This window comes from Tachyglossus aculeatus, chromosome 17 (assembly GCF_015852505.1).
Source record: "Tachyglossus aculeatus isolate mTacAcu1 chromosome 17, mTacAcu1.pri, whole genome shotgun sequence".
NCBI classification, from domain to species: domain Eukaryota; kingdom Metazoa; phylum Chordata; class Mammalia; order Monotremata; family Tachyglossidae; genus Tachyglossus; species Tachyglossus aculeatus.
The window spans coordinates 12,890,665-12,906,068 of record NC_052082.1 but is presented as its reverse complement, the minus strand read 5'-3'; the positions used below and the strand labels follow the sequence as shown (position 1 = coordinate 12,906,068).

General features: G+C 46.9%; 1 protein-coding gene and 1 non-coding gene across 3 annotated transcripts in view; one reads left to right on the top strand and one right to left on the bottom strand.

The window, feature by feature from the left end:
- CNOT6L (CCR4-NOT transcription complex subunit 6 like) overlaps positions 1 to 15,404 on the bottom strand; it is a 143,014-nt gene that overhangs the window by 26,092 nt on the left and 101,518 nt on the right. Inside the window, exons 2-5 of one of the 2 annotated variants that reach the window (XM_038758890.1) lie at positions 14,134 to 14,255; positions 13,016 to 13,202; positions 8,727 to 8,812; positions 550 to 639 (exon numbers count right to left, since the gene is read on the bottom strand). In XM_038758890.1, the coding sequence (XP_038614818.1) occupies positions 550 to 639; positions 8,727 to 8,812; positions 13,016 to 13,202; positions 14,134 to 14,245 (475 nt within the window). In that variant the 5' untranslated portion in view covers positions 14,246 to 14,255. Of the gene's footprint in view, positions 1 to 549; positions 640 to 8,726; positions 8,813 to 13,015; positions 13,203 to 14,133; positions 14,256 to 15,404 lie in introns of those variants that run through there. The other variant, XM_038758891.1, reaches the window with a different exon arrangement.
- On the top strand, positions 2,994 to 3,131 carry LOC119939773. The gene has a single exon (XR_005454736.1). It is a non-coding gene; the product is annotated as a small nucleolar RNA SNORA7 (small nucleolar RNA).

Below are 15,404 nucleotides of genomic sequence, written 5' to 3'. Positions count from 1 at the left end.
CAGGGCTTTGCACACAGTAAGCACTCAATAAATACGACTGATTGAATGGTTAAGTTCCCAACTTGGCATCTCATTCCTCTCTGCTCCAAAGGGAATTTACTGTTGGGAGAAGCCACTGGCTGGATAGATTAGAAACCCAAAGGTCCATTAAGGACACTTACTGGACTGAGCCCAACCTTCTCTCCTCACCTGCTGCGATATCAACAAGCCGCCTGTCTATAGGGCTGCCAGTAAGTGAAAGCACGAGGGGGCTAGCTCAAGAAAGGAGACCGCCAGTTCTACCACGGAAGCGACCGGGTGAACTTGTGGTAGGCCCAGAATGGACAATCTTGCCTCAACAGAATAATCTACGAGTGTTTCCCCACAACCCAAGACCATTTTGGAATCTCCGCAGATGCCTAGGACACTGACACTACGGTAGGAACAGCCGATGCTAATGGCCCGAGACCTCAACCTGCAAGCCCATTAGCCAACCGCTTTTCCCAGGAGTCCGGGGTGGGGTTGGGCAACCCGTCGAGACCGTGGGGGATACACTTTTAATAGAGTCACCTGCTAGATTGTCGAGCATGAAGTTCAGTAGCTTTCGTGTTCCATCTGGGTCCTGGTATAAGCTGAGAATATCCTGTGATAAAGGATTGCCTGAAACGGAAGATGAGAGGATCAGATCGGCCCAACCGCCGAATGCTTGGAACGGACATAGGAAAATAAGCACTGAAGAATTTCAAATAGGAGTTTAATAGATTTACATTGTAGCTTAAACAGAGAAAATTATTTCCTTGATCGGGTCAAATTCTTTAGATGCTGTCTTCAAGAATGTCTCAGCTTTGTTTCTTTTCTGCACTAATGAAAAGCCATCTTTATGACAAGCCCTGTTACAAAGGCGACCTCTGTAACAAATACCATTTAAAAAATCTTGAGGGGAGCATTGCACAATGGCCTCAATCCCCTGTAAACTATAAACTCATTGTAGGCAGGGGCTGTGTCTGTTATGTTGCTTTATGCTGTAGTCTCCTGAGTGCTTAGTACGGTGATCTGTACACGATAAGTGCTCAATACATACGACTGACTGATTGAGAGGAAGCTAAAAAATTTTAAAGAGCTTAGAAGATGGAGGGAACCCTACTCGATTGTGATATGGGGGCCAATCTTCTCCCTTGTACACAAGCCCAAGAGTTAGAAAAAGAAGCAACCGCCCTCATGTTGAGGATGGGAAGACGCAAAAGGGGAATTCCCAAAGGCAGAGGTCAGGGGGGAGTTCCCAATTCATCCCCACAGGTCATGTCAACCGACCAATCAGTCGGCCCAACTGCGGTATTGTGTGTTCACCATGTGCAGGACACTGTAGTAACTGCCTGGGAGGCTAAGATACAACCTCCACCCACAAAGAACTTAACAACCACCCATCACATTTGTGCTATATCTGTGATTACCTTGTATCCTCCCCCTCCTAGACTGTGAGCCCGCTGTTGGGTAGGGACCGTCTCTATATGGTGCCAACTTGCACTTCCCAAGCACTTAGAACAGTGCTCTGCACACAGTAAGCGCTCAATAAATACGATTGAATGAATGAATGAATAGTGGATAAAGCCCAAGTCGTGGGTTCTAATCCCAGCTCCTCCACTGTAGTTGTGTACAGTGCCTGGCACTCAGCGCTTAATGAAAGCCACATTTAGTATTATTATAATTAAAAGCAATCCTGCAGGCTGACTTAAATGAGTGCACCCCATTCCTCCCTTCCTGCACAACTTCACATTTTTTTCTATTAAATTCGATTGTAACATTCTAGATGGAAAGAAACGGCCTGGCCAGATGGAAAGACCACGAGCCTAGGAGTCAGAGGACCTGGCTTCTTATCCTGGCTCTGACAACTGCTTGCTCTGTGACCTCTGGCAACTCACTTCACTTCTCTGTGTCTCAGTTTTCCTGTTCTCCCTCCCTACTTAGACTGTGAGCCTCATGTGGAACATGGACTGGGTCCAACCTCATTAACTTTTATCTACCCCAGCGCTTAGAACAGTGTCCAACACACAGTAAATGATTCAACAAATATCATAAAAAAACAAACTCCTCAGGGAGGAACGTGTCTTTGGCTTCTGTTATTCTTTCCCAAATCATCATCATCATCATCAATCATATTTATTGAGTGCTTACTGTGTGTGCAGAGCACTGTACTAAGCACTTGGGAAGTACAAATTGGCAACATATAGAGACAGTCCCTACCCAACAGTGGGCTCACAGTCTAGAAGGGGGAGACAGAGAACAAAACCAAACATACTAACAAAATAAAATAAATAGAATAGATATGTACAAGTAAAATAAATAGAGTAATAAATAACTACAAACATATATACATATATACAGGTGCTGTGGGGAAGGGAAGGAGGTAAGATGGAGGGGATGGAGAGGGGGACGAGGGGGAGAGGAAGGAAGGGGCTCAGTCTGGGAAGGCTTCCTGGAGGAGGTGAGCTCTCAGTAGGGCCTTGAAGGGAGGAAGAGAGCTAGCTTGGCGGATGGGCAGAGGGAGGGCCTTCCAGGCCCGGGGGATGACGTGGGCCAGGGGTCGATGGCGGGACGGGTGAGAACGAGGTACGGTGAGGAGATTAGCGGTGGAGGAGCGGAGGGTGCGGGCTGGGCTGGAGAAGGACAGAAGGGAGGTGAGGTAGGAGGGGGCGAGGGGATGGACAGCCTTGAAGCCCAGGGTGAGGAGTTTCTGCCTGATGCGCAGATTGATTGGTAGCCACTGGAGATTTTTGAGGAGGGGAGTAATATGCCCAGAGCGTTTCTGGACAAAGATAATCCGGGCAGCAGCATGAAGTATGGATTGAAGTGGGAGAGACACGAGGATGGGAGATCAGAGAGAAGGCTGGTGCAGTAGTCCAGACGGGATAGGATGAGAGCTTGAATGAGCAGGGTAGCGGTATGGATGGAGAGGAAAGGGCGGATCTTGGCAATGTAGGGTAATGCTCAGTATAGTGTGTTGCTGCTTTAAGGAGCCCCTCTCAGGGCCGCACCTGGAGAGTTTCCAGTCCTCTACCAGTCTTGACTCCGGGAGGGAGAGTCGAGCAGAGGCCTACCCATTCCATTCCTAGCTCGGCCAGTGGCTAGCGAGTGGAAGGCCATCTGCTACAAGTCAAAACTTAACCACGACGGGCAGCAGCGGCATCGGAGGGAGTCGAGGGCAGAGACTCAAGTTTACCGCGCGGAAGGAGGCAATGGTAAACCACTTCTGCATTTTTACCAAGAATATGGATCCACTACCAGAATGGTCGCAGATGGATAGTGGGGCGTTCTGGGAGATGAGCATCCGTGGTGTCCCTATGGATCGGAAACGACTTGACGGCATAAGACGAGACTTTAAGGAGAGAGAGGAGAGAGACCCGACCTCATCTGGGCTTTCCTTCATGAGAATTCGCAAAAAATGCCATACGCTTCTTTGGGTTCTCGTATCCTCTGTTGTTTAACATTTAAATAATGGGGTTTTTTTCTTCACTGTTCGTTTTTTAAACTAGAGAATTAATGTGCTCAAAGTTCCGACTTGGAAGTGGTGCTTTCCCCTGGCAGAGTCAACCTGGTTTTGATTCACATGATTCAGTTCTTCGATCACTACCTTGTTTTTAACCAGTTTAAATCCATCAGTCAGTAGTTTTTATTGAGCACTTACTATGCAGAGCACTCTTCTAAGCACTTGGGAGACTACAGTATACTTGGGAGACTTCATCTGTAAAATGGGGATGAAGACTGTGAGCCCCCCGTGCGACAACCTGATCACCTTGTAACCTCCCCAGTGCTTAGAACAGTGCTTTGCACATAGTAAGCGCTTAAAAAATGCCATCGTTATTATTATTATTATATCTCCATTTCCCACCCTGTTCCTTCCTAGAGCAGATTACTGCAGATAGCCTGGTGGGAATAGCGCTTAGAACAGTGCTTTGCACATAGTAAGCGCTTAACAAATGCTATTACTATTATTATTATTATTATTATTATTATTATTAATAGTTGTTGAGATACTCTGGCTCTGAAGCCTGCAGGGAATTCTCCATTCCTTAGGCCAGTGGTTGAAGAGCCTACCTTCCTTCAAAAGGTAGAGACAGGATGGCTTGAGAGACTCATTTTCCTGATTGTTTAATACTCCAGAGAGTACAGGATGGATTTTGCTAAAGGGCACAAAATACAGTAGGATTGTTTAAAGACATCTGACAACAACTACTAGACTGTGAGCCTGTTGTTGGGTAGGGACCATCTCTATATGTTGCCAACTTGTACTTCCCAAGTGCTTAGTACAGTGCTCTGCACACAGTAAGCGCTCAATAAATACGACAATGAATGAATGAATTACCTCACACTGCAACCGCTCCCAAAGCCCAAGTGATCCATCACTAGAACTACTCTTTAAGCGTGAGAAGCAGCATGGCTCAGTGGAAAGAGCCCGGGCTTTGGAGTCAGAGGTCATGGGTTCAAATCCCTGCTCCGCCGGTTGTCAGCTGGCTGACTTTGGGCAAGTCACCTAACTTCTCTGTGACTCAGTTACCTCATCTGTAAAATGGGGATGAAGACTGTGAGCCCCCCGTGGGACAACCTGATCACCTTGCATCCTCCCCAGCGCTTAGAACAGTGCTTTGCACACAGTAAGCACTTAATAAATGCCATTATTATTATTTTTTTTTTATTGGATTTCTACAAAAATTAGTACATGCTCTCACACACATCCCGGCCAGCCCCTGCAGTCTTAGGAGTTTGAGGAAAGACCTCGGGAGACTCTGATTTTCTTTCATTTCTGAAGTTCGGTCCCACGGTTGGGAAGAGAGCGGGGTGAGGTATTAAACAGACCGAGCCCCCGCAAGAGAGGGAAAAACAGCTCATCGTGCTCACCTAGGGGTATCCAAGCTGTACATAAGAGCACAGGGTGTGAAGAGCTTATGGGCAGCAGGGCAGGGTCAACAAAGACAATACGGAAGATGAAAGTTGGTGATCAAGAGGATTCAGAGAGAGAGGACGAAAGTCGGTGATCAAGAGGCTTCGGAGAGAGAGAGATGGGTCCCCCAGGGACTCCAGTCCGGAATAACTCCTCGCTTCCTTGGTAAAAAAAGGAGGGTTCCCGAAGCAGCGGCTAAGTGCCAGGATTGGAACCATTCAATTGTCCCCCCGTGGGACAACCTGATCACTTTGTAACCTTCCCAGCGCTCAGAACAGTGCTTTGCACATAATAAGCGCTTAATAAATGCCATCATCATCATCATTATTATTATCATGACTGTAACTGAATCGCTCTTAAAGGGATAAGACCACCGACCCTTATGTCTTGAAAGTTTGTTCGTGTTTCTTTGAGAATAATAGCTGTTTTCGATAATGTGCATGTGCGTTTGGGACAGGGAGATTTCAGAATTCCTTCAGACTCCTCTCTTAGAGAAGCAGCATGGCTCAGTGGAAAGAGCCTGGGCTTTGGAGTCGGGGGTCATGGGTTCAAATGCCGGCTCTGCCACTTGTCAGCTGCGTGACTCTCGGCAAGTCACTTAACTTCTCTGTGCCTCCGTTCCCTCATCTGGAAAATGGGAATGAAGGCTGTGAGCCCCCCGTGGGACAACCTGATCACTTTGTAACCTTCCCAGCGCTTAGAACAGTGCTTTGCACATAGTAAGCGCTTAATAAATCCCATCATCATCATCATCCAGTTAAGTTACCGAGAAGACGCTGGATGGGTGGGCACCACAATAGGAGCTGTGGGAGTGAGGGACTAGAATTCCAATTTCTGTTTCCAAGGAGCTTACCAAACAGCCAGCCTGTGGGAGCGGAGTCTTGCTCAGTGCCAGGAGCTAAGCGGGAGTGAGCCCCGCTGGCAAGTGGGTGGGTGGGAGCCGGCCTGGGAATGACTGTGAGCCCACTGTTGGGTAGGGACTGTCTCTATATGTTGCCAATTTGTACTTCCCAAGCGCTTAGTACAGTGCTCTGCACATAGTAAGCGCTCAATAAATACGATTGATGATGATGAGGAGGAGGGCCGTTACCTCAGCCGGGAGAAAAGTGCTCAATCTCCCGGCCCCCCTACCACGCAGCGTGACCTAGTGGAAAGAGCACAGGCTTGGGAGTCGGAGGACATGGGTTCTAATCCTGGCTCCTCCACTTCGTTCATTCATACAATCGCATTTATTGAGCACTGACTGTGTGCACAGCACTGTACTAAGCGCTTGGGAAGTACAAGTTGGCAACATACAGAGGCGGTCCCTACCCAACAGCAGGCTCACTTGTCAGCTGTGTGACCTTGGGCAAGTCACTTCATTTCTCTGGGCCTCAGTTAACTCATCTAGAAAATGGGGGGATTGTGAGCCCTACATGGAACAGGGACTGTGAGCCCTACGTGGAACAGGGACTGTTTCCCACTTGATTATCTTGTATCTACCCCAGTGCTCAGAACAGTGCTTGGCACATAGTGAGTGCTCAACATGTACCACAATTACTATTACTAACCACGAGCACGGGGCATTCTGTTCTTTTATTCAAGTCAGGTGCCAAAGTCAGAGCACTAAACCCTCAACTCCTCATCAAGAGCACTGGCTCCATGCCGAGATGAAAGAAACGGCGGCCTTGGTTTGATAGTAAATGCCCAAAATAACTTTAGGCCCCTCGCAAGGGCTTGGCAAAGAAGTAGTACTGAACAAGCCTGAACTGAACATTGGGAATTATCTGCCTCTTATAATTAAAATAATAAGGATAGTATTTGTTGAGCACTTCCTATGTGCCAGGCACTGTACTAAGCACTAGGGTGGATACAAGCAAATTGAATTGGACACAATCCCTCGTCCCACGTGGGGCTCACTGTCTCACTCTCCATTTTACAGATGAGAGGCACAGAAGGGTGAAGTGACTCGCCCAAGGTCACACAGCAGACAAGTGGCGGAGCCAGGATTAGAACCCAGACCTTCTGATTCTCCAGTCTGTACTCTATCCACTACGCCATGCTGCTTCTGAATGTCTTGTGAAGAATAAACCTCAAGCCCCAACCCAAGGATCTGCTTTTGTGCAACAAAGGGTGGGCCCCGTCTAATAGCAATTCCAGTTACGTGGCTGGTCCAAGTCTCTTTTATGGGAACGAGCTGGATTCGATTAGAAACAAGACACAGTGTTGCAAGGACTAAATTTCAAATCCCCCGGGCTAGATTCTCAGAATATATTTCAGATGGAATAGTTCTGCCCTCATCTCTCCCCTTAATTAAGTTCAGAAGAACTCAGTACAGTGTCTGGCACATGGTAAGCACTTAAATACCATTAAAAAAATGAGCTAACGAAGCTCCTTTGTGCAACTGTGAATGCCACAAGCTCGTTGTGGGCAGGGAACATGCCTACCAACTCTGTTGTATTAGACTCTCCCAAAGACTGAATACAGAGCTCTGCATACAGGCTGCTCTCAAATACCATCATCATCATCATCAATCGTATTTATTGAGCACTTAAAGTGTGCAGAGCACTGTACTAAACGCTTGGGAAGTACAAGTTGGCAACATATAGAGACAGTCCCTACCCAACAGTGGGCTCACAGTCTAAAAAGGCTCACTGACTGAATCTCTGGGGGATGAAAATACTCTTGGTTAAAAAGGAAACCAGCAGGTACTTTGAAAATGATGGTCAGGCCAGTTTACCTTCAAATATAAAGGACTCTGTTTCTTCTAAATCTCCTTTCCTTGTGGGCACTAATTACCCATTTTGAGCTTGGAAACTGTGGATCTAAGGTCTGTTTTTGAGAATTCAAAAGCTAAACAGATCTCTGCCACTGCCGTGCAGCAAGATAAAAATGAGCTTCCTCGTTCATGAACACGATTCAATGAAAACATATGCAATTGTTAGGATTTATATAAACGACTTTGCTGGTTTTCCTGTCTGCACGGAGTTGTAACACAAATTGATTTTAGGAAGCGCTGCCCAATAATAACTGATTGTCAAAATCCGAAGGCATTAGTCAATTACGCATAAAAAGACCATGTACTTAGGCTAATTGTATTTACAGAATACAGCCGCGTATTTGGTTTTACAATGTTTTTCTCCCCCTTATGATTACAAAATTTGCTGTGTCGGTTTATGTACTTGTCTATACTTGACATGAGGTTTTTGTGGCTGAGATTTTAGTTTTGCAATGATTTACCGAAAACCGGTCTTGGTGGAAAAAAACCAAAAAAAACAATGGGAACGAATTCTAATTCTAGTCCCAATTTAAAACAGGTTTCCAACAAACAGTAGAAGAGTAAAGAGCCCTCTTCCTCCTTCTGCCCACCCCCTCTCCCCACCAGATGCTTCTCCTAAAAAAACATTCTTAAACAGGCAGTTCACTGCTATGTTTCTTGGGCTAGGGATGGTCCACTTATTCATTCAATCGTATTTATTCGGCGCTTACTGTGTGCAGAGCACTGTACTAAGCGCTTGTGAACATACAGAGATGGTCCCTACCCAACAACAGGCTCACAGTCTAGAAGGAGGCGGCAGACAGAACAAAACATGTAGACAGGTGTCAAAATCGTCAGAATAGATAGAATTATAGCTCTATGCACACCATTAACAAAATAAATAGAATAGTAAATATGTACAGGTAAAATAACTGGAGTAATAAATCTGCAGGCGTGAACAACAAAATTCCCAGCTTCCTGTGGAAATCTTGGGTTATTGTTTCATCGAAGCACACCCTGGCAAATCTTCAGCCCTGAAACCTGTTGGGAAAATAATTGCAAATTATTACTCACCTTTCAACCCTAGAGTTTGCAGCTGGAAGAGCCGTCCAAGCTCATAAGGCAAAACCCGTAACAGATTGTTATTTAAAAGCAATTCCCTGTAACAGATAGAAAACAAAATTCACCTATGAGGAATTTTAACCTGTGGGGGTAAAGCACTTCATCTCGCCCTAAATGACTTTATTGATATTTATATATATACATATAAATGCTCAGCAGTGTTCCACTGGCAATGTGTTGTTCTTCCCTAGTGTTTTACTTTAGTAACTAATATATATATTATATAATATATACTATACTATATATATAGTATATACTATACTATATATATTATATATTAGTTACTAAAGTAAAACACTAGGGAAGAACAACACATTGCCAATGGAACACTGCTGAGCATTAATTAATGGCGGAGGAAAAACTATCCAAGGATACATTTCTCAATGTCTAAAAAGTCAACGATGAGGGAAGTTTCTAAATCAGAGCAACTATTTCTTTCCCCTCTACCTTGCGATGGGATTGCTTGGACACAGACTGCTTTTTATACCTCAGAAAGCCCAAAGGAAATAATAATAACAATAATAATAATAGTAATAAATGTATTAAGTACTTCCTATGGGCCAAGTACTGTTTTAAGCACTAGGGAAGATACAAGGTTATCAGGTCAGATGGCGTCCCTGTCCTATAGGTGATCAATCGCTATTATTGAGCGCTTACTGTGTGCAGAGCACTGTACTAAGCGCTTGGGAGAGTATGGCAGAATTGTAGGTGGAACACTATCAATCAATCAATCAATCAATCGTATTTATTGAGCACTTTACTGTGTGCAGAGCACTGTACTAAGCGCTTGGGAAGTACAAGTTGGCAACATATAGAGACAGTCCCTACCCATTAGTGGGCTCACAGTCTAAAAGGGGGAGACAGAGAACAAAACCAAACATACTAAAAAATAAAATAAATAGAATAGATATGTACAAGTAAAATAAATAAATGAATGAATGAATGAATGAATGAATGAATAAATAAATAAATAAATAGATAGATAGATAGATAGATAGATAGATAGAGTAACCTAAATAGAGTGCCTAGTAACACTAGGCACTGACTCGCCATTTTACAGATGAGGAAATTGAGCTGCAGAAGTTGACTTGCCCAAGGTCACACGCAGGCATGTGGCGGGATTGGGATTAGAACCTGAGTCCTCTGATTCCCAGTGTTGGGCTCTTTCCACTGGGCCACCCTACTTCTCCTCGGAAACAAATTAATCAACGATGCCTGAGTGCTTATTGCGTGCAGAGCACTATAATAAGTACTTGGACAGAGCTGGTAGACACATTCCCTGCCCACAAGCAGCTTACAGCCTAAAGGACGGTTAAGTGAACCACGACATTTTTCCTTCTCCTTCCAGCTGCTGGGCCAATGGTTCCAATTGGGTTCTGTTTTAATTTACAATTTACCTCGCTGCCTGAGGACCGCTTGCCCTCGGCTAAGTAGAACTGGTCCCGCAAAAGGGGTGTTGAGGATCGGTTGCACTGACACCCGCATTTAGGAGAGGGAGGAAGCCAGAAGAGTTGCTCCTTGGTACCCCTCCCTGAGGGAAGTGACTTAGCCGAGCCGATCACAGAAAAGGACTGGGGAGGAAATAGAGGGGCCAGGTAGGTGGGAGAAGAAAACCCTCAGCCACCTTGGAGGCGAGGAGAAGTGAGCTGTGGGCCTGGAGAATGGGACACAGGGAAAGCTCACGCTATGAACCCTGGATGGACACAGGATGGGACTGAAATTCAGTTCAAAACATCGACATTCAAGTGTGGTAGTAAAACAGCACCTGTATATACGTTTGTACGTATTTATTACTCTATTTTATTTGTACATATTTATTCTAATTATTTTATTTTGTTAATATGTTTTGTTTTGTTCTCTGTCTCCCCCTTCTAGACTGTGAGCCTACTGTTGGGTAGGGGCCGTCTCTATATGTTACCAACTTGTAATTCCCAAGCGCTTAGTACAGTGCTCTGCACAGAGTAAGCGCTCAATAAATACGATTGAATGAATGAATGAATTGGAAAGGATCCCGGATTAAGGTTTGGACGCCTCCAGAGGCTAAGACTCTGGAGGAGCAAGGATCCTATGAAAGGACACCCTGCACCCCCATCAACTCAGAAAGGGTGAGGCTGGGTCCTGGGATGATAATAATAATAATGATGGCATTTATTAAGTGTTTACTATGTGCAAAGCACTGCTCTAAGCGCTGGGGAGATTACAAGGTGATCAGGTTGTCCCACGGGGGGCTCACAGTCTTAATCCCCATTTTGCAGATGAGGTAACTGAGGCCCAGAGAACTGAAGTGACTTGCCCAAAGTCACACAGCTGACAAGTGGCGGAGCCGGGATTTAAATCCATGACCTCTGACTCCAAAGCCCGGGCTCTTTCCACTGAGCCACGCTGATGTCCTGAGAGAAGAAGGGGAACATGAACGTGAACCCCAGGGAACTAAAAACGGTCCTAGGGGGTGGGTAGAAGCATTCGATCCCCAGAAGGCGGTTTGAACCTGGCTGGCTAGCGTGGCTACCTTAAGAAGCTATTAAATATCACTGAGATGGCAGATCTTAGTGAGTGCCTGGGACAGGGGCTGGAGGAAAAGCTTTGGGACCTGGGGAGTCGCGGGCAGGAGAGCATTTTCCATGAACTTCCTGCAACCAGCCCCGAGAGACGGGTGGTGGACTAGGCCCCGATGACCCCCTTGGGACCCCTGAGCAGAGGTGTTCCCCGACCTACGTTGGAAGAATGGGAGTGCTGGACTGTGGACGCTGACTGACTGGGTCTAGGTGCTCCTCAAGCAACTGCAGGGCTCTTTTGGCTGAGATTTAGGTCTGGAACGTCATATGGGGAGACGGGAAAACATCATTCATTCAATCGTATTTATCATCCAAAGGGACTAGACTGGAATCAAGGTTAAGTGGTGACCAGAAGGAGAGAAACACCGTGGCTCAGTAGGACAGAGCATGGGCTTTGGAGTCAGAGGTCATGGGTTCAAATCCCAGTTCCGCCAATTGTCAGCTGTTTGACTTTGGGCAAGTCACTTCACTTCTCTGGGCCTCAGTTACCCCATCTGTAAAATGGGGATTAAGACTGTGAGCCCCACGAGGGACAACCTCATCACCTTGTAACCTCCCCAGTGCGTAGAACAGTGCTTTGCAGATAGTAAGCACTTAATAAATGCCATCATCATTTTTTTAAATTATTATTATTAGAAACCAGCAGGTTTCACGTAGGTAGGACTCCCAGTGGCCTCCTTGACCTTCAGCTACTCTGTAAGCTCATTCTGGGCAGGGAATGTGTCTGCTTAATGTTACATTAGGCTTTTCCAAGCACTTAGTGAGGTGCTCTGCACACAGTAAGTACTCGATAAATATGACAATGAATGAATGAAATCCTGCCCCCAAGATGAATAACTTCACTGCTGCTTTTAAAGTATGCTGACAGAAAAAAATGGGGAACTTACCCTGTATCCTCGAGTGGCATTTTTTTTTGCCCCCGCCCACAAAGGTTTGGCTTAAGTGACCAGTTGGCCCAGATTAGGCACTCTTTTCAGGGGCTGACCCTGCCAACAAAACGCTTCAAGTAAAGCCCTGCTTTCGACCAACGTAAGAGGGAGAAACCTCATAACTGCGGCAGCAGTGGTGGGGCCGCATCAGTAGGAGAGGGAGGAGAAAGAGGAGGGTGATGAAGAGTGGAAGGGAGTCTTACCCAGCCCCCGCCACCTCCTTAGCAACATGTCAGGCTGCTGTGGTGGACCTGATCCACACCGGAGTTGATCATAGGAATTTCCAGCCCAGACAGTATGAGGAGTTTCTGGCTGGGTCAGTTAGGAGGGTGGCGGCGGCGGGAAGAGAAAAAGGAGGGACAAAAGGAAGCGTCTCTCCATTAATTCATGCAGTTCGTTACCACTGGCCGCCACTGCCACTTCCCTCTGGCCATCAGCACCGGCTCACTGAGTCATCCCGACTGCTTCCCCTCTTTCTTTCTTTTCTTTCCTCCTCTGTCCCCACATCTGCTTTTTCCTCTCCCTCTGCTTCCCCATTCCCTTCTCTCCCTCTACTCCCCACATCTGTTCTGCCCCTTAAAGGCTAGAAATCTGCGGGGTGGTTGTGTGTGGGAGGAGAAGGGTAACAGTACTTCCAGCCACCTGCTAATTGCACACCCCACCCACTGATGTTGCTGGGAGGAGGTCGACTGAGCCGGCTGACCCCGGAGGCACGGGGGAAGTGGGAGTGATCTGAAAATACATCACTTTTCCTCACCTGAGAGACACCATATTTCCTAGTTCTGCTGGTAAACTTCTGAGTTTATTGGATGACAGGTCCAGGTAAACCAGATTATGGAGCTTGGCAATATCAGGTGGAATGCGAGTAAGGTAATTATCATTCAGGTGCAGGGCAGTCAAATGTGTCAGGGACCAAAGTGACATACTTAAGCTCCGCACTCTACCTAAAAGAAAAAAAAAATAAAAGTTACACCGTTAGACCTGGGATCCGTGAAGGGCTGAAAACCTACGTGTCATGTGCGGCGCAGGAATAGAAATACCACCAAATTGTTCAGCCCTGGAAATGCCACTCAGAATCTCACCTGCCATCCCGCCACGTCTCCTGGCAGCTTCTCCTCAATCCCCAACTCCGTGGGACTTGCCCATCTCTCCCGGCAATCCCTTACCCAATCCGCTGCCATTCTGGGGTGCCAACGCCAACTAATCGAGAACCATGATTACTGTGGTTCCTGTTGTCAGAATTTGGGCAAAGACTGGCCTTCATTTGCTCTAGAGAGTGCCTCGTGTGCTGATGAAGTGCCTCGTTAAATAAAATGTGCCAATGCTCTCCATCATCATCATCGATCGTATTTATTGAGCGCTTACTATGTGCAGAGTATCTTCTCCAGAAGATACAGTGCTGGGAAAAGCCCCCGAAATCCTAGCAATCCAACTAAACCCAATTATTTTCTCTGCTTCAAATAAGAAGTGCCGGGCTCCGTATCCCGCCGCCGGGAGGTTCGGATGAAGAGGAGGAAAGCTATTCGGCAGAGAGAAAAGAACCTCGTGGCGATTCTCCTGCAAGCCACGGTGGCACTTCAGAATTCCGTAAAGGTCAATTAAACACAGACTTGGCGTTCTTTGGAAACTTACTGGAAATGTTCACGATTCCAAGTTGCCAATTTTGGCTCAGACCTTTCATTTGCCGTCAGAAAGGGATGGAAAAAATGCTTTTCATTTTAGATTTCGTTTACTAGACAAACATGAGAATTAGCCAGCAATCACAGCCTTGCTTCCTCAGATCCAGCAGCCCCAGCTGTACCTGGGCTGCCCAGAAACGAACACACACTTGCCCAATTTGGATGGGAATGGGGTTTAACTCTGAATTCCACTCACCCGAGATCTCTAATTCTGCCCAGTGAGATTTCTTCCCATTAGCTATCTCCTCCGCTGACATGATGGTATAAATTCTGCGAGGATCTGGAGGGTCATATTTTTCCTTTGGCATCCCTATTAGTCTGGAGAAAAAAAAAAAAGAAAAAAATTATACTATTGCTTCCACCTACAATGGATTTCTCTAATAAATAACACCCGTGGGGAAGGGAAATGGGAGTTTCTCAGCTAACGAGGATTTTAGCTGAGATTTTTATTATCTGATCTGCCCGTCAACGAATCTTTTTATACCAGAGGTTCTTAAAGAAATCCCGTTACCTGGATCGTGAGCTAGGCTCAGGGTGCCCGTTGAGGAGTAATTACAATCCGCGTTGGATCTGGTCTCTGCCCAACCAGCAAGCGGCAGGCAGAGGAGCGGCACATGGGCATGCTGAGTGAGAAGCAGCGTTGCCTAACGGGAAGAGCACGGGCCTGGGAGCCGGAAGGCCTGGCTTCTAATCCCGGCGATCACACAGAGAATTGTCAGCCAACTGTCAGCTGTGTGACCTTGGGCAAGTCACTTCACTTCTCTGGGCCTCAGTTACCTCATCTGTAAAATGGGGATGAAGACTGGGAGCCCCCCTGGGGGACAACCTGATCACCTTGTATCCCCCCCCCAGCGCTTCGAACAGTGCTTTGCACATAGTAAGCGCTTAATAAATGCCATCATTATTATTATTATTATCTTAGGCGAGTCCCTTTGGGTCTCTGTGCCTCTGTCAGCTCATCTGTAAAATGGGGGGCTAAGACCGTGAGCCCCACATGGGACTGGGGCTGTATCCAACCCGATAGCCGTGTATCTACCCCGGGGCTTACTGCGGTGCTTGTCACATTATAAGCACTTAACAAGTACCAGTGCGCGCCCGCACACACACACAAAATATAACAAACAATGGGCGGAACCACATCACAACCATTTTCAGACTCCCTCCAACCGGCTCTGGATTTTTTTCTCATTGTTTCCCACCCTCCTCTCCCGCCCCAAGGCCCGCCCACCTGACCCACTTCCCCCTTGGGAGTGGCACAGCCCACTGGGGCACGGGGGGAAGGGTGGCAAGGTGGGTAGAGCGGCTGCCTGCGACTGAGCGGGAGAATGAGCCGATGGGTCGGTCACCCAGGCCCTACCTGCTCTGCCATACCAGAGCTACCCTGCTCTACACTACCCACCGTTGTGTGGCCTAACCTCCTTGTCGGGCACAGCAAGGCCGCGGATCCAGGAGGCAGGGGAAGTGCAC